The 16,433-nt window shown below is 37.8% G+C and overlaps 1 protein-coding gene across 1 annotated transcript; it reads right to left on the bottom strand.

Moving 5' to 3' along the window:
* Nucleotides 1-15,130: 15,130 nt before the first annotated feature.
* Nucleotides 15,131-15,617, bottom strand: LOC108281426 (60S ribosomal protein L31). Its single transcript, XM_017496969.1, has one exon. The coding sequence runs from the start codon at nt 15,563-15,565 to the stop codon at nt 15,188-15,190; it is 378 nt and encodes a 125-aa protein (XP_017352458.1). The 5' UTR covers nt 15,566-15,617; the 3' UTR covers nt 15,131-15,187.
* Between the last annotated feature and the right edge of the window lie 816 nt (nt 15,618-16,433).

Here is a 16,433-nt window from a genome sequence, read left to right as displayed (position 1 = left end):
TCATGAATGGTTCAATTGTTCCTGCCCCTGACAACTTTAGCTAGACAGTTCTCTTTTCCACGCACTTTTTTCAAATGGATGATTATTTGTGCACATTCAGATGTACATAGTTTCACTGAAGGAGCCCATGGTAAGTCCTTTCTGTAATGGCCAGGAGGTCTCTGTTGAACCCAGCACCAGGTAGGGCTAGCTCAGGGCATGAAGTGAGTAAAGCTGTGCACTCTGACCAGAAGTAGATCTCCACCCTGGACTCTTCCTCACTGCCCATATTTCTCTTCTTTGCATTAGTGAAATTGATTAAGACATATGAGCTAAGTCTCTTTGTCACTTAATAATGAAGGACTTGGTTGCATTGGGGTTTGTTTTTCTCTGGACTGCTTTGTTGCCCAGCTCAAGGTGGAACTATTTGCCTGAAGTTTGCATGGATGGTGATTAATGAAGTTGCAGAAAAACAGCCCACGCAATCGTGGCTAGTGACCTTGTCTTACTGAATTGTGCATCCCTTAGGGCCAGGATGAAGCCATATTCATCTTAACATCCCCATTATCGAGCACGATCCTCAGAGTAGATGTTTAATAAATGTCAAAGTACAATGAATTATTATGAATTATACTGTTGCACATTTCAAACAGACAGGAGACAGTGTTGCAAGACAAAAAGACCTTGAGATTTGGGGTCCACTAGATTCCGAGATGAATTGGATCCCGTAATTTGCCAGTTGTAAACTTAGGCAAGTTGCCTTACCACTTTTAGCTCCACTTTTCTCATCTCTAAAGCAACAGCCTTGAAGGGTGATTATGAAAATTAATTAAAGAATATATGTAAAGTGCTCAGCACGTATTAGGTAGCCCATCAATGAAGACTTTTATTGCTGCTGACATTGCAATCACATATTAATGTTGCTGACTGATGTTACTATTATCAGCATTATTTATATAATAAAATTTTAAGTGTCCAAAAAGCAGAGAGTATTTTTACAGTGGACACTGGGTGATGGGGAAATTCTAAGTGTGGCTTCTCATTTGGACTGAACGTGTCTACAGGCATATCACAGTGATTATTGTGAAGTCTTTTTCTGTCATATCCTTAGAATTTTTAAACATCTGTTTTATTTAGTGGCTCTTCAGGCTTCTAGAACCTACTCAACTTTAGTGTAGGCTGCAACTATTGCTTTAAAAATGAGGCGATCCCATGGACAGAGAAGTTGTTAGCATGTAGCTGAGGTAGTACATGCACAGGGAACAAGCACAGTCTTTGGGGTAGATGAGATGGCCGGCTTCTAATACCAGCTTCTCTACTTTGAGAAAAAGTATCTGAGTCTCATGAAGCTTAGTACATAATGTCGGAAGTGTTCCATGAATGTCTGGCTTTTTGGTAATTATTAATTTATTTCTTGCTGCCTTTTAGTAAGGATTGAAAATGATTGCAAAGATGCCTAAGGAGCAATGCAGTTAAAAAAAAAAAAAGTGAAGAGGTTCACTATGGGCTAAATGTTTGTATCCTAAAATTCATATATTTGAAACCTAACCACTTGTGTGATGGTAGGAGGAGGTGAGGAGGTGAAGTTATTAGGTCATGGGGATGGAGCCCTCATGAATGAGATTATTGCCCTATAAAAGAATCCAGAGAGCTCTGTCCTGCTTCTGCCACATGAAGACATAGTGGAATGACAAGCTGTCTGAGAACCAGGAGGCAGGTCTTCAGCAAACACGGAGTCTGCTAATATCTTGATCTTGAACTTTCCGGCCTTCAGAACTCTGAGAAATAAATTTCTGTTGTTTATAGCCACCTGGTGTATGCTCCTTTGTTAAAGCAACCTGAACTAATCAAGACAAATTTGGAAGGATTATTATTTATAAACAATAGTAATTTTTTGTCATCCTTTTGCTCACCAAATCCTTACTGAATATGAAGTACAATAGTTGGGGCTGAGGCATATGAAGACAAAATAGCCAAAAAGGCAAATTATAAAGACCTATCTAGCATTTCAAACTAATCTAAATATTTGCCTTAGTGAAAGTACAAGCAGTTTGTCCTGATTTTAAATAAGATAACTCTACAGTATGCGAGGTGGAAATAGAGCCTCTGAAGATGCAGAAGACATGAGTGTGTGAAGTGAGGGCAAGAGGGATAAAGGGAATCTCATAAGCCCGGATATGGTTTTGGGAAGTGCTGGTTTATTCTGGAGGTGGTTTGTAGTTGGATAGGGCTAAAATGTGAATTGAATGTTGGGAAATCAGTCTCAGAAGGTAGGCTGCAGCCAGACCATGGAGGATCAACATGAATCCCCTTTTATAGATTAACATTTTCAAAAGGTTTTTATATAATTTTAGTCCTGAGGAATGTTTTCTAATAAAGGGATTTTTTGGCTAATAAATTTATCAAATATTGCATATCTGCCTCTTACAGAGATACATGTGGTGTTAATTAGTGTTTCTAGGAAAGAAAACTATTTTCCTTGGCAATGGATTTGAAAATTCTGGATTCAATAATGTTAAATAGGGTTACTGGCTGTTAGGACTTCTCAGAGCCTTGATAGTCTACAGTACATGGAAATACTATTCTAAGAGACTCAATATGGATAACATTTCTGCAGGCAAAGAGGTGCCATTCAAGCATGCTGAGCACTATCCTACCAGTAGCCACTGTGCTGGTATTTTCCATTTCTTCCTCAAGTGATCCTCCAAGCCTCCATAAAGGTTTAACAGATATATTTTACTTCTGGGAAAACTGGGCTCAGAATGGTTGCATTTTTTACCAAGTCCACATGGCTAGTCAGTGATGGATTTAAGCCCAGTATTTGAGCTTATGATGCTCTGTCCCTAACCCTGATAATATTTGCTCCACTCACTATCTCTGGGGATGATATGGAGGATGAATGGGGCACCAGAAAACTCAAGAAAGGAAAACTGAGAAAGGTGGGGGATGCTTCAGCATGCAGCTGAGGAGTAATGAGGCCCTAACCAGGGCTGGGGCCATGGGTTTGGTGAGAAGGGTGTGGGGAGAGTTCAGGAGTGATCCTGAGCTAGCATGTAGGGCACTGTCCTTTCCGTAACTGTCTCTGTGGGGTACTGTAAAGTGGTTGCTAGAATTGCTGTCACTCTATCTTTGAACTTTCACTCATTACTGCCTGGAATGGTCCTGCCCAAAGCCTTATGGATCCTTGGCTTGATTAGTCAATGGCATTCAACTTCATGTCTAGCACCACGTGACCTAGCTGCATTAAGCATTTCCTGCATTGCTCACATTTGAAGTTCTGCTTATTTGTTTTCTCTTCTTTCTGTCTCCCTGAGTGTGCTTTTATTGGCATTCATAAGGAGAGCATGGAGAGTGCTCTTTGGATCTGACTCTGTGCACACTGAAGTGAAGTGATTAGTTTTTGGTTTAACTGACTTGGAAGGATTCCTCTGGCAAATAATTTTCATCAGTGTGAACTGGGCTGTATCACTTACTTATATGTCAATCAGTTTAATTTGCTGTCTCCTGAGATGCATGCGGGTCATGGATTCAGGAGTATCATGTGAATGCCTCCATTCTTACACACCAGAAGAAGCTTCTCTTTAATGTGACTTAGTTTATTGTTCAAATAGATATCCTGCTTTTGGAATAATTGGTTGATCTGTAATTCTAGCTATTCCACTACATTCTAACCTTCCCAATAAGATTGTATCAAAGAAATGCTTTGAGAGACAGATGGAAACTCAATTCTTTTAAGCTTTATTGAGGTATAATTGATATAGGAAAACAATTACACCCATTTAATGTATACATTTTGATGAGTTTGAACATATGCATGTACCCACAATACCATCACTACAATTAAGGTACTAAACATATCCATCGTCTCCAAACATTTCCTTATGTTCGTGTGTGTTTGTCTCATTTTGTTGTTTGGGTAAACACGTCACATGATATCATCCTCTTAACATATTTTTAAAAGCACAATGTCCTATTTTTAACTGTAGGTACTCTGTTGTACAACAGATCTCTAGAACATGTTCATCTTACATAACTGGAACTTTATACCCATTGAGCAACAATTCACCATTCCTGCCTCCCCTTAGCTGCTGGTAACCACCATATTCTCTGTTTACTGCTTCTGTTAGTTCAGCTATTTTAGATACTTCATATAAGGTGAGTCATGCAGTATTTGTCCTTCTATGACTGGCATATTTTACTTAGCCTAATGGTCTCCAAGTTCACTGATGATGTTGCAAATGCTAGGATGTTCTTCTTTTTGAAGGCTGAACAATATTCCATTGTATGTATATATCACAATTTCTTTATCCATTCATCCATCATTGGTCATTTGGGAATTCATCCATTCATCTGGTGATAGACATTTGGAATCTCAAGTCTAAAGAGAATTTTTTACACTATTCTAATTGTCAGTGGAAATAACTTATAAAGCCAAGAACTATGATCCACTCTTATCCAGTACAAAAGTTCCACCTGTGTCTGATATTGTAAAGAATAGTCTTAGTGAAAAATATGGGGCTGTAGCTTAAGATTTATAAATTATAATCTGATTCAGACAATCAGCATTCTTTTTCTGTTGCTGTTAAATTTTACTCAATTATAAATTTAATATATGTTAACTACATAAAATTTTCAAGGTGCAGGAAAACTCCAAAAGGATGAACAAAACATCACCACATGGATAGAATTACTTTTGATATTTTGTGTATATGCTGATGTAAAAAAATACAAGAAGATTATCCTGAACATATTTTGTATTTTTTTCTTTTATATTACAATATATTTTGAATGTTTTCTCATTATGATTTTTTAAACTAAATATTTCTAATGGCTGAATGATACTGTTTCATGTGTGGACAGCTTTTATTTAATCAGTCTTCTATTAGAACGTTTAGTTTGCTTCACATTTGCACCATTATGTACATTGTTACAGCAAAATGTTTTGTCAGACACTGTGACACATTACTATAATAATTTTCCTAGAACAAATTCCTTTAGATTTGTGAAATCAAATATTGTAAATATTATGTAAGATTTTTGACAGATATTAATAAATTGTCCTACAGATCAAGTTATAATGATAATACTCCCACTAATATTGTATGAAGGTGCCAATTTCCTTGAATACCCACTAATTCTGTATATTAAACATGTTTAAAAGAGTGAAATTTACAAGAAGAAAAAAAAGTCCCCATTAAAAAGTGGGCAAAGGACATGAACAGACACTTCTCCAAAGAAAACATTCATGTGTCCAACAGACATGAAAAAAAGCTCAATATCATTGATCATTAGAGGAGTGCAAATCAAAACCACAATGAGAACCTGCCAGTCAGAATGGTGGTTATTAAAAAGTCAAGAAACAACAGATGCTGGCAAGGTTGTGGAGAAATATGAACACTTTTGCAACGTTCATGGGAATATACATTAGTTTAACTATTACGGAAGACTGTGTGGTAATCCCTTAAAGATCTAGAACCAGAAATACCATTTGACCCAGAAATCCCATTACTGGGTATATACTCAAAATAATATAAATCAGTCTATTACAAAGATACATGCACGTGTATGTTCATTTCAGCACTATTCATGATAGCAAAGACATAGAATCAATCCAAATGCTTATTGGTGATAAACTGGATAAAGAAAATGTGGTACATATACACCATGGTATACTATGCAGCCATAAAAAGGAACATGATCATGTCTTTTGCAGGGACATGAATGGAGCTGGAAGCCATTATCCCCAGCAAACTAACACAGGGACAGAAAACCAAACACTGTATATTCTCACTTATAAGTGAGAGCTTAACAGTGAGAAGACATGGATACAGGGAGGGAAACAACACACACTGGGGCCTGTTATGGGGTGGAGTGGGAGGAAGGAGAGCATTAGGAAAAATAGCTAATGCATGCTGAGCTCAATACCTAGATGATGGGTTGATGGGTTCAGCAAACCACCACGGCACACAGGTACCTATGTAACAAACCTGCATATCCTGCACATATATCCTGGAACTTAAAATTAATTAAAAAAAAAAGAAAAAACAAAAAAATAGTTCACAGTTTTGTAGACAAAATGGTATCATGGTTTAATTTATATATTTTTGGAATACTAATATTTTTACATTGCTCACATGTTAAGAGGCCAATTATAAATCTTCCTTGGAAATTGCCTCATAATATTATTTATTCAGTTACTTGGGAGCTTTTCCTTGCTGATGTATACAGAACTTTTTATTTATTAAGATAGTAATTTTGAATACCTTTTGTATAAATATTTCCCAAGATGTACATTTTCTTAATTTTTCTATTTAAAAAAGTTTAATTATTTCATCGTCACTATTTCTTTATATATTTTGCCTTTGTATATGCACTTAAGCCTTATCTTTCCTAAGATTTGAGAAATATTTCTCTATAATTTGGCTTTTTTCTAAAATGTCTGCTTAAAAAGCCAATGTTTATGTGGGTTTAAGTTGCTAGGTGGGAATCTGTATCAGATGGAATTCAGCTGAATTGCATCTGGTAGAAAACTCCCAAATAGCAATGCCTTTAAAAATATTGAAGTCTAGTTTTCTCTCACATAACATAAGTTCAGTAGTTACCAGTCCAGTGTTGGCTTCAGGACATCTTTAGGTACTGAGCTTTCTTTAAACTCACTAGTCTATCATTTAGCTTCTACTCATATTAATGGCTACAGAATGGCTAACAGAGCTCAAGCCATCAAATTTGCTTTTGAGACAGCAGAGTTGGAGAAAGGGGGAAGAAGGGTGGACTTCCTCTATTCAAAGGAAATTTCCCCTCTGCCATGAGACTAAATTTGTTTGTTCAAAAATTAATTCGTTCTATATTGACTTGAAATGCCATCTTTATAAATTACTAAATTATTAGATACATTTATTTCTGTTTTTCTTTTCCCTCTGTTACATTCATGTATCTGTCCACTAATGTATCAGTACAACACAACCTTCATTTATAATTTGTGATAATATTATATCTGCCTTTTTATTCATTCCACTTCTACCTTCCAGGAAAAGAAATTCATAGTTTTTTTTTTCATCTTTTTACTGTCTTGAACAAAATTTAGGCTCATAGAAAAATTTTCTCACAAAACCATTGGAATTCTTGTTGGAATTATAGGTAACTTCTAGATGTTGCATTTACCTGTTCTTTATGCATCCTAGATTTTGTAGTTCTTTTCTGTTCATATGATCTGGTCCTTCACATATCTTGCTAAATTTATTTCTAATTGTTTTATAATTGTGCTGCTGTTTAAAATAGAATTCTTTGAATTAGACTTTGTATAGCTTTGGTTTTTTTGCAAACATATAGAACTGTTGAGTAATTTTATTTTGTAATCAGTTACCCTTTTTGGACTCTTATCAGTGTTAATACGTTTTAAGTTGATCCTCTTGATTCTTTCAGATCCATGATCAAACCATCTCCTTTGTAATACTTAGACCTTGCTATAGTTTGGATTTTTTCCCCTCTAAATCTCATGTTAAAATTTGCTCCTCATTGGTAAAGGTGGGTCCTGGTGGAAGGGATTTATGTCATGGGGGCAGATCCCTCATAAATGGCTTGATGTCATTCTCACAAAACTGAGTGAATTCTCATTCTTAGTTCCCTTAGATCTGGTTGTTAAAAAGCATGGCACCTCCTCCACTCGGTCTCACTTTCTGCCACGTTATTTCTTGCACACCAGCTCCCCTTAGCCTTCTGCCATGAACAGAAGCTCCCTGAAGCCCTAACCAGGGCAGATGCTGGTGACATGCTTGTATAGGCTGCTGAACTGTGAGCCAAATAAACCTCTTTTCTTTATAAATTACCCAACCTCAGGTATTGCTTTATAGTAGTGCAAAAGGGCTAAGACAGACTTGTTTATTTTCCTGCCTTATTACGTTAGTTACAATGCTCAAAATAATGATCACTAGAAATTCAAAGAACAATTTAAATGAATAGAAATTGCTGCAAACTTATTGATCTTTATACACACACACACACACACACACACACACACACACACATATATACACACTTTAAGTTCTGGGGTACATGTGCAGATCTTGCAGGATTGTTACACAGGTATATGCATGCCATGGTGGTTTGCTGCCTCCATCCCCCTGTCACCTACATTAGGTATTTCTCCCAATGTTATCCTCCCCAATCTCCCCACCCCCTGCTATCCCTCCCATAGTCCTCCACCCCCCAACAGATCCCCAGTATGTGATGTTTCCCTCACTGAGTCCATGTGTTCTTATTGTTCAACACCCACCTATGAGTGAGAACGTGCAGTGTTTGGTTTTCTGTTCTTGTGTGAGTTTGCTGAGAATGATGGTTACCAGATTCATCCATGTTTCTGCAAAGGACATGAACTCATTGTTTTTTACGGCTGCATTCCATGGTGTATATGTGCCACATTTTCTTCTAGCTTATTATTGATGGACATTTGGGTTCGTTCCAGGTCTTTGCTATTGTAAACAGTGCCACAATGAACATATATGTGCTTGCGTCTTTATAATAAATCAATTTATAATCCTTTGGGTATATACCCAGTAATCGGATTCCTGGGTCAAATGGTATTTCTGTTTCTAGATCCTTGAGGAATAGCCATGCTGTCTTCCACAATGGTTGAACTGATTTATACTCCCATCAGCAGTGTAATAGTGTTCCTATTTCTCCACATCCACTCCAGCATCTGTTGTCTCCAGATTTTTTAATGATCACCATTCTAACTGGCATGAGATGGTATCTCAATGCAGTCTTGATTTGCATTTCTCTAATGATCAGTGATGCTTAGCATTTATTCATGTTTGTTGGCTGCATAAATGTCTTCTTTTAAAACTGTCTGTTCATATCCTTCACCCAGTTTTTGATGGGGTTGTTTGTTTTTCTCTTGTAAATCTGTTTTAGTTCTTTGTAGATTCTGGGTATTAGCCCTTTGTCAGATGGGTAGCTTGCAAAAATTCTTTCCTGTTCTGTTGACTTATTGGTCTTATTTGAGACTTTAAATGAATTTCAAAAGTCCAATATTTATCTTTGGTTCAATACAAACATTCTTTTTGAAATAAAGTTGTACCCCAAATTGTTTAACATTTATTTTTCAATAAAAGGCTGTTGTTTTTTTTCCTTCTTCTATTTTTCTGCATTGATAAAATACGGCACGTATTTTCCTTTGCCACATTCATATGACACTAATATTATTGACTAGAGGAGCTGCTAAGAGTATTAGACCTGGAGCCAGACTACCTAGGTTCAAATCCTGTCTCAACTTAGTTTGTTTGGGCAGCTATCACAAAATACCATAAACTAAAACGTTTGTAAACAAAAGAATTTACTTCTCACAGTTCCGGAGCCTGGAAGATGCTAGCATATTCAGTATCTGCTGAGGGCTGGTTCAGCACAGACAACACCTTCTCACTGCATGCTCACATAGCAGAAAGGGAAAACAAGCTCCCTTGTGCCTCTTTTATAAGGACATTAATTCCATTCATGAGAGCTTTGCCCTGATAATTTAATTACTTCCCAACGGTCCCACCTCTTCATTTCATCAAATAGCGGTTTGGAATTTCAACTTACAGATTTTGGAGAGACACAGACATTCAGACTGTAGCACTATCATTTATAAGTTGTGTAACTGTGGTACTTCTCTTCATGCTGTCCCAGGTACTTCACTTGCAAAGTGGTGATTAGAGTAATACCTACCTCAGTGTTGTTGGGAAGATTAGGTATTCATGCATATGAAGGTCTTAGAACAGTGCCAGACAAATAATAAATGTGAGCATCATCATCATCATCATTACTTTCATTGAACCTGGAGTAGCCCTATATCATCATACTATACTGTTATCTTATTCATCTTATCATTAGTAGCACTACAGTTAGGAAAATGTGAAATCATACTACCAAGAAGATAAAGCTCGAGTAGGTGCTCTAACCCAGATGAAAAGCTATGTTGTCTCCATCTTGCTTCCTAATGGGATTTAATCTTTATTTTGGGAGTAACTTTGTCAAGTTTTATTATTGTATCATATTGGCTTTGTAAATGATTTAGGATACATTCCATCTTTTCCTTTGCTCCGAAGCAGTTTAAATAGCAGATAAATTACCTCTTCCTCAAATGTTTGGTAAAATATTGTTTGTGAAACCATCTGGCTTCAAAATTTTCTTGGAGAAAATTCTGCAGAGTCTTTCAATTTTTTTCCTCAGAACCGGGCCAAAGAGTCCTGATTTACACTCAGGGAACCAGCATGTAGGGAATGTGTGTTGTGTGTAAGGCATTGAGGTGGGGGCTGTTGGCAAAAGGCCATGAGTAAAGCATCTGAAGGAGCTTAGCAACTAAGAGGGTGATAAGACTGGTTCAGAAAGAGAAGATCAACAATGTATGGCAAGAAATGAATGTAATGAAGGCTATGCTTAATTCCTGGTGAGGTGATGCTCATGAGCCGGAGTGATTCTCTGCCCTTCAAGGCAGGGCTTAAAATGGGCTTTTAAGAGTAGCTAAGATTAGCCAGGCACAGTGGCTCACGCCTGTAATCCTAGCACTTTGGGAGGCTGAGGTGGGTGGATCACCCAAGGTCAGGAGTTCAAAACTAGCCTGGCCATCATGGTGAAACCCCATCTTAAAAAAAAAAAAAAAAGAAAGAGTAGCTAAGATTAAGTAGATAAGGGGATGTTTATACCTACTTATAAACAAAACACCACATTCAAAACAGGACCCTAGAACTCATATACAGAGAAATCTGAAGTCCCTTTCTTTGTCTTCCTCCACCCTGCCCTTTTTAAAAACTTATCAAGGGAGGAGATACATAACACAGAGCAATGAGAATAGACTTTGAAGCAACAAAGACTGGAGTGAGCTGAAGCAGAGACTTAACCTAGGACCCCAGGTTTTATTTGTTGAATGGGCATAAGAAACTCCACCTCATAACATAGCTGTGAGGCACAAGTGAGGTAAATGATATGAAAATACTCAACACAGGCAGCTGGATGCTCAGTTCCTCTATATTTCTTCATGTTACTACGAGCAATTGTTGTCAATAAAAATGGAAATATTAACTCTGGTAAATCAAAACCTTTAAAATCCCTGCTCCAATCTCCCTATGCAGACTAATGTTGTAAGACTCATTATGCCATATCTGCAAACCATGGGGAACCACTTATTCCTGGACCTGTCATGCTCATTCGTGACACATTTATTCACTAGCCTTTTATATAGACTGTTTCCCCTCCCTGTAATGACCTTTTCCCATCTTCCCCATATTTCCTTTCTACTTGGCAAGCTCTTACATTTCTTCCAAGGCTCAGATTCAATGTAATGTCTCCTGCGAGGAACCTTCCAGGCAAAATTCATTGCTTGTTTTTCTGAGGTACCATAGCATTTTGAATACATCTCTTCTTCTTGCACTGTGCACTCTCTCAAGGCTATGGCTACAGTTTATTTATTTTTGCACCTTAGTGCCAATTGACAGTGTCTTTCCTAAGTCAGATGCTCATAAATGTTGCACATGCCTGTAAGAGTCAATCCCCAAATCAAGGCTTGCAGATAGATGTCCACTTTCACCATAGACACTGCAGGGCAAAAACCAAAATGAATTTCTAAGACGGCTATTGACAGTGAAGTTATTTTATGTCTTTTCATTGGCAGCTCCCACTTTTTTCGTTAGTATAGCTGGTGAATCTACATCAGAGCAATTCTCCTTGAGTAGGGGACTACGAGAGGATAGTTAATGTTTTTAGAACCACAAGAAGAGCTGAAAAATCTCTACTCAGACAAGATGTAGACTGTACAATACTTGGTTACCTTAAAGAGACATTCACAATGAAGCCACATTTAAATTTGAGAGAGGTAGCATTTTAGGTAAAATAGAAAGAATTTTACGTTCCTATGGGGAAATGAGGTACACTTTTTCTAGATGCTTTACTATAATGCAGAAAACATTTTTAATAAACCAATATATCCAAACCATTCACCAGTGTTAAAAAAAAGTCAACTAAAAATACTAAGTTTTTGATTGATATTTTGTTATCTGTAATGCTCTTTTATTCTGTTTCTAATGTAGTCTAGAAAGCTAACAAGGCATCAGTGACTGTGTTGATTTGCTTGTTTAATTCAATGAGCATTTAAAAATTATGATCTATGTGCTCAAAACAGAATATGTGTATTTGATAAGAAGAGTTGGGATTGTAAAAAAGAAAAAATCTATTACTCCCTTTCCTGGAAGTGCTAGCAAAACAATGGACTTTCTGACACCTAGTCACTTCTCTGCATTGAATTTCAGGGATGCTGAAGAATTGCCAAGATGGGAGTTCTAAGTAAATGTGAGGGAGTAGTAGGTTCCTAGGGAAGTTGTTAGAGGCATGGCACACTATTTCACTCAAGACAGAATGAAAAGTTACTTCTGATTTGACAATATTGCTCATAGAGGCATTTAAAATTTCAGTGTGGAGTCAGCTTCAGCATTTATTTCTGTTTCTTCTTTCTGCTTTGTCTATGTGTAGGGGGAAGGATGTAGAAGAAAAGAGAATGGTTAGAAAAAAATCTTAAAGTTGGCCTGGAGGCTAAAAAGATGAGCACAGTTTGCTTTTTTTATTCTGCTTTATATGGTAAATAGGCCATGTGCATCTGAACTGGAGTCATGCTGATGTGGTTCCAGTCAACTAAACAATCCTGGGTCCTTTCTGTGTACCAGGTCCTACAGGGAAATCCAAGATGAGGAGGACACAATTCCTGCCCTTGGGCAGACTGACATCTTGCAAAATGTATAAGACTGGCGTACAAATGGGAGAATAAACCAAGTGCTGTAAGACAGATGCAATGTGCTGTTGGGTTAGTGGAGTGAGGGAGATAACAACACATGCCAGTTGGGGTCAATCAAGAACAGTTCCCTGAAGAGGGTGGCATTTTAAATGGATGTTGATGAATTAGGTAGAACTTTCAGTGGCAGGCGGGAAGTTTTATGTATCACTTCAGAAGTCCCATTCTTTCCAATTCACATCCCTACCACTACCGTGATTATAAGTGCTTCTTGGAGAGAAGCTAGTAGTTGGTTTGCCTAGAATATGGCATGTTAAGGGGGAAGGGAGTTGGCTGGGCAGAAGCAGAAAAAGTGGCAGTGTGGGGGGCATGGGTTACAATTCCAGGCAGGAGAGTCTCTATGTTAATATTCAGTGGGGGCCCTTGAAGGTTTGAGGACAGCATTTCTGTGATTGCACCTGTGCTACATTAACTGCAATCTGGCACTTTGGGGTAGGATGAATTCATTTTCAATGGCAGGTGTAGACAGTAGTGGAGAGACTATCATGGTTATCTAGTTGAGGTATCCCTAGAATGGAAAGTGTCAAGGGATTCAAGCAATATGTTCTTAGGCTTGGCACCAAAAGCACAATCCATAAAAGAAAAAATTGTTAAGTTGAACCTTATCAAAATTAAAAACTTTGGGTCTGTAAAAGATTCTGTTAAAAAGATGAAAAGACAAGGTACAGAATGGGTGAAAACATTTGCAAGCCACATACCAGACAAAGGGCTGGTATCTAGGCTATGTGAAGAACTCTTAAAACTCAACAGTAAAAAACAAACAATCCAATTTGAAAATGGGTAAAAGACATGAACAGACATTCACCAAAGAGGTTATACAGTGGCAAACAGCCATATGAAAAGATATTCAGCATTATTAGTCATCAGGGAAATGCAGATTAAATCCACAATGAAATATCACTATACAACTATCAGGGTGTCTAAAATAAAAAACAGTGACAACACCAAATGTTGCTGAGAATGTGGAAAGACTGGATCATTCATCCATTGCTGATGGGAATGTTACATGGTGCAGTCACACTGGAAAACAGTTTGGCAGTTTCTTATAAAACTGTAAGTGTGATTACTACACAACCTAGCAATTGCACCTTTGGGCTTTTATCCCAGGAAAATGAAAATTTATGTTCACACAAACTTGTATATAAGTGTTCACAGCAATTTTATTAATATTAGTCCAAAATGGAAATAACCCAGATAAATGGTTCAGCATTTGAACGATTCCACAAACTATGGTAAATCCACATAATGAGATACTACTCAAAAATAAAAAGGAATGAAATATTGATACATGCAACAACTTGGCAAAATCTCCAGGGAACTTTGATATGTGAAATAAAGGCCAATACTAAAAGGTTATGTACTATATTATTCCACTTATATAACATTTTTGAAATGATCAGATTTTAGAAATAGAGATTAGTGGCTGACAGAGGTTAGAGAAGTAGGGTGGGGTGGGAAGGAGGTGGTGTGGTTACAAATGGACAGCATAGAGGACACTTGTGGTATTAGAACTATTCATTTCTTGACTGTTGAAGTGAATGCACAATTTACACGTGATGAAATATATACATACACATAAAAGCATGCATATATGAGTACACGTAAAACGAGATATTTGAATAAGATTGGTGGATTGTATCAATGTCAATCATCTGGTTGTGGTAGTATACTAAATGTTACCATTGCAAATTTATCATTTGAGGAAACTAGGCAATATGTACACGGTAACTTTATATTTCTTTTATACAACTGCATATGAATCTACAGCGATCTCAATAACATTTTCAATTAAAATGTAGTGGAGGCTTTCACATAACACCTGGATTGGATTTGGCCGTAGTCTAGATCTGCGTCAGTGTTAAAGACAAGACATCATTCTGCATGATAAATGAACTGAAGTGGCCCTGAGATAGAGACTAGCGCTGGCTGACCCTCATTCTAGTCCCTGCCATGCATGAGTTGTGTGATCCAAGGGAAGCAACTACTTTGAGACTCAGTTTCTCCATTTGTAAAATTGGGCTACATTATCTGTAAGGCTCATGTATAGCTTTCACATTCCAGAATGGCAGGGCACATGTGGGACATCTTTGCTCTGCACCATACTCTAGCCAGCGTCTGCCTGGGCAGCCTCTCTTTGCTTTTCAGCCATTTCACCAGCACCCTTCCTCTGTTCTCAAGCACCCATCTTCCTTTTAACAAGTAACCTCCGCCCTTTTTGCCCTGTTACCCATCAGCCTTCTTCCCTTGCATAAGGTATTAAGGCATTCACCTATTAGAAAGGAATTAACGTTTTAGAAACAAAAGGTTCTTAAAGAGTGGAAAGTCCTAAAAAATGAATTTTTTTTTTTTTAGGCAATTTTTTAAAGTTTATTTGATATATTTGACAATCAGCGATTAGTTCTCATCCACGTTGACTGTCTGTAGATTTTTGAAAGTGGTAACTGGCACATAGGTAACCAAAGTATAGAGCTTATTTGGTGAATCTTCATCCTCATTACGTTTTCTGGACAACCGCACACGGATTCGGTATGGGACATTCCTTATTCCTTTGGCCCAGACAGCTTTGTTGAGCCTGGTATCAATGCGCACATCTGGAGTTCCCATCTCCTTCATAGCAAATTTCCGAATCTCTTTGAGTGCCCGAGGGGCACGCTTCTTGAAGCCCACTCCATGGATGCGCTTGTGAATGTTGATGGTGTATTCTCGGGTCACCACCTCGTTGATGGCAGAACGGCCCTTTTTCTTCTCGCCACCCTTCTTTGCAGGAGCCATTTTGCCGGGTCCGAGGTGGAAAGGAAGAGCGCGAGGAATTGTGGGAGAAGGAAAGCCCAAAAAATGAATTTTTAATGGTAGAATTTTCAGGTAGAATTTCAGAATCCACTTGAGCATAATCATTTTGGCTGGGGGTGTCTTCCCAGCTGCACTTACATTTTGTGATCTTAGACAAGTTATATCAATGTATGTGAGCCTCAGTTTCTTCGTCTGTAACATGGAGCTATCTCCCACAAACTTTCTGTTATGTGCCCTGTGTACTGTCTGTGACACAGAGGCATGCAAAGCAATATGCTTGCAGTTCCTTCTGCTTCTCTCTCAAGTGGCTCTCAAATAATAGTGAGTCTGACATGATTAGCTTCACGATCTTGATGTTCAGTTAAAATCACATCACTTTTATTTTTCCACTTATCATTTTGAGGCTGTTTTTAAACTCATTAAGCAAACATTTTCTTCAATGTCTCTCTCACTTTCCATCTAAGAACTTCAGGAGTTTACTTATTGTGAGGGGCCTGCTTTGGCCAACCCTATTTTCATCATGAGAGAGCCAAAGGGCCTTACTCAAAATTGGTTATTCAGCAATTTTGACTGGTCATTGCTACCAGTACTAGTGCGGTTGCTTTTGAAAACTGATGCCCCACAGTCTCGGCTGTCATTATCCAATTGTTATGGTTACCTACAGCGGCAGGTGACTACCATGCTCAGCATTATCTACTTGTTATGGTTACCTACAACGGCAGGTGACTACCATGCTCACCTTTATCTACTTGTTATGGTTACCTACAGTGGCAGGTAACTACCATGCTCAACTTTTGTGCGGATGTTGAGACTGATGACCCCACATGCATCAAGAGGCTATGAAAAGGTT

The sequence above is a fragment of the Cebus imitator genome, unplaced genomic scaffold, assembly GCF_001604975.1.
Source record: "Cebus imitator isolate Cc_AM_T3 unplaced genomic scaffold, Cebus_imitator-1.0 Scaffold227, whole genome shotgun sequence".
Classification (NCBI taxonomy): Eukaryota; Metazoa; Chordata; class Mammalia; order Primates; family Cebidae; genus Cebus; species Cebus imitator.
The sequence above is the reverse complement of the archived record's forward strand: the minus strand, read 5'-3'. Positions and strand labels throughout refer to the sequence as shown.

What these genes read in the sequence shown, in the direction of transcription:
- LOC108281426 (XM_017496969.1), bottom strand. Translation starts at nt 15,565, where the DNA reads ATGGCTCCTGCAAAGAAGGGTGGCGAGAAGAAAAAGGGCCGTTCTGCC.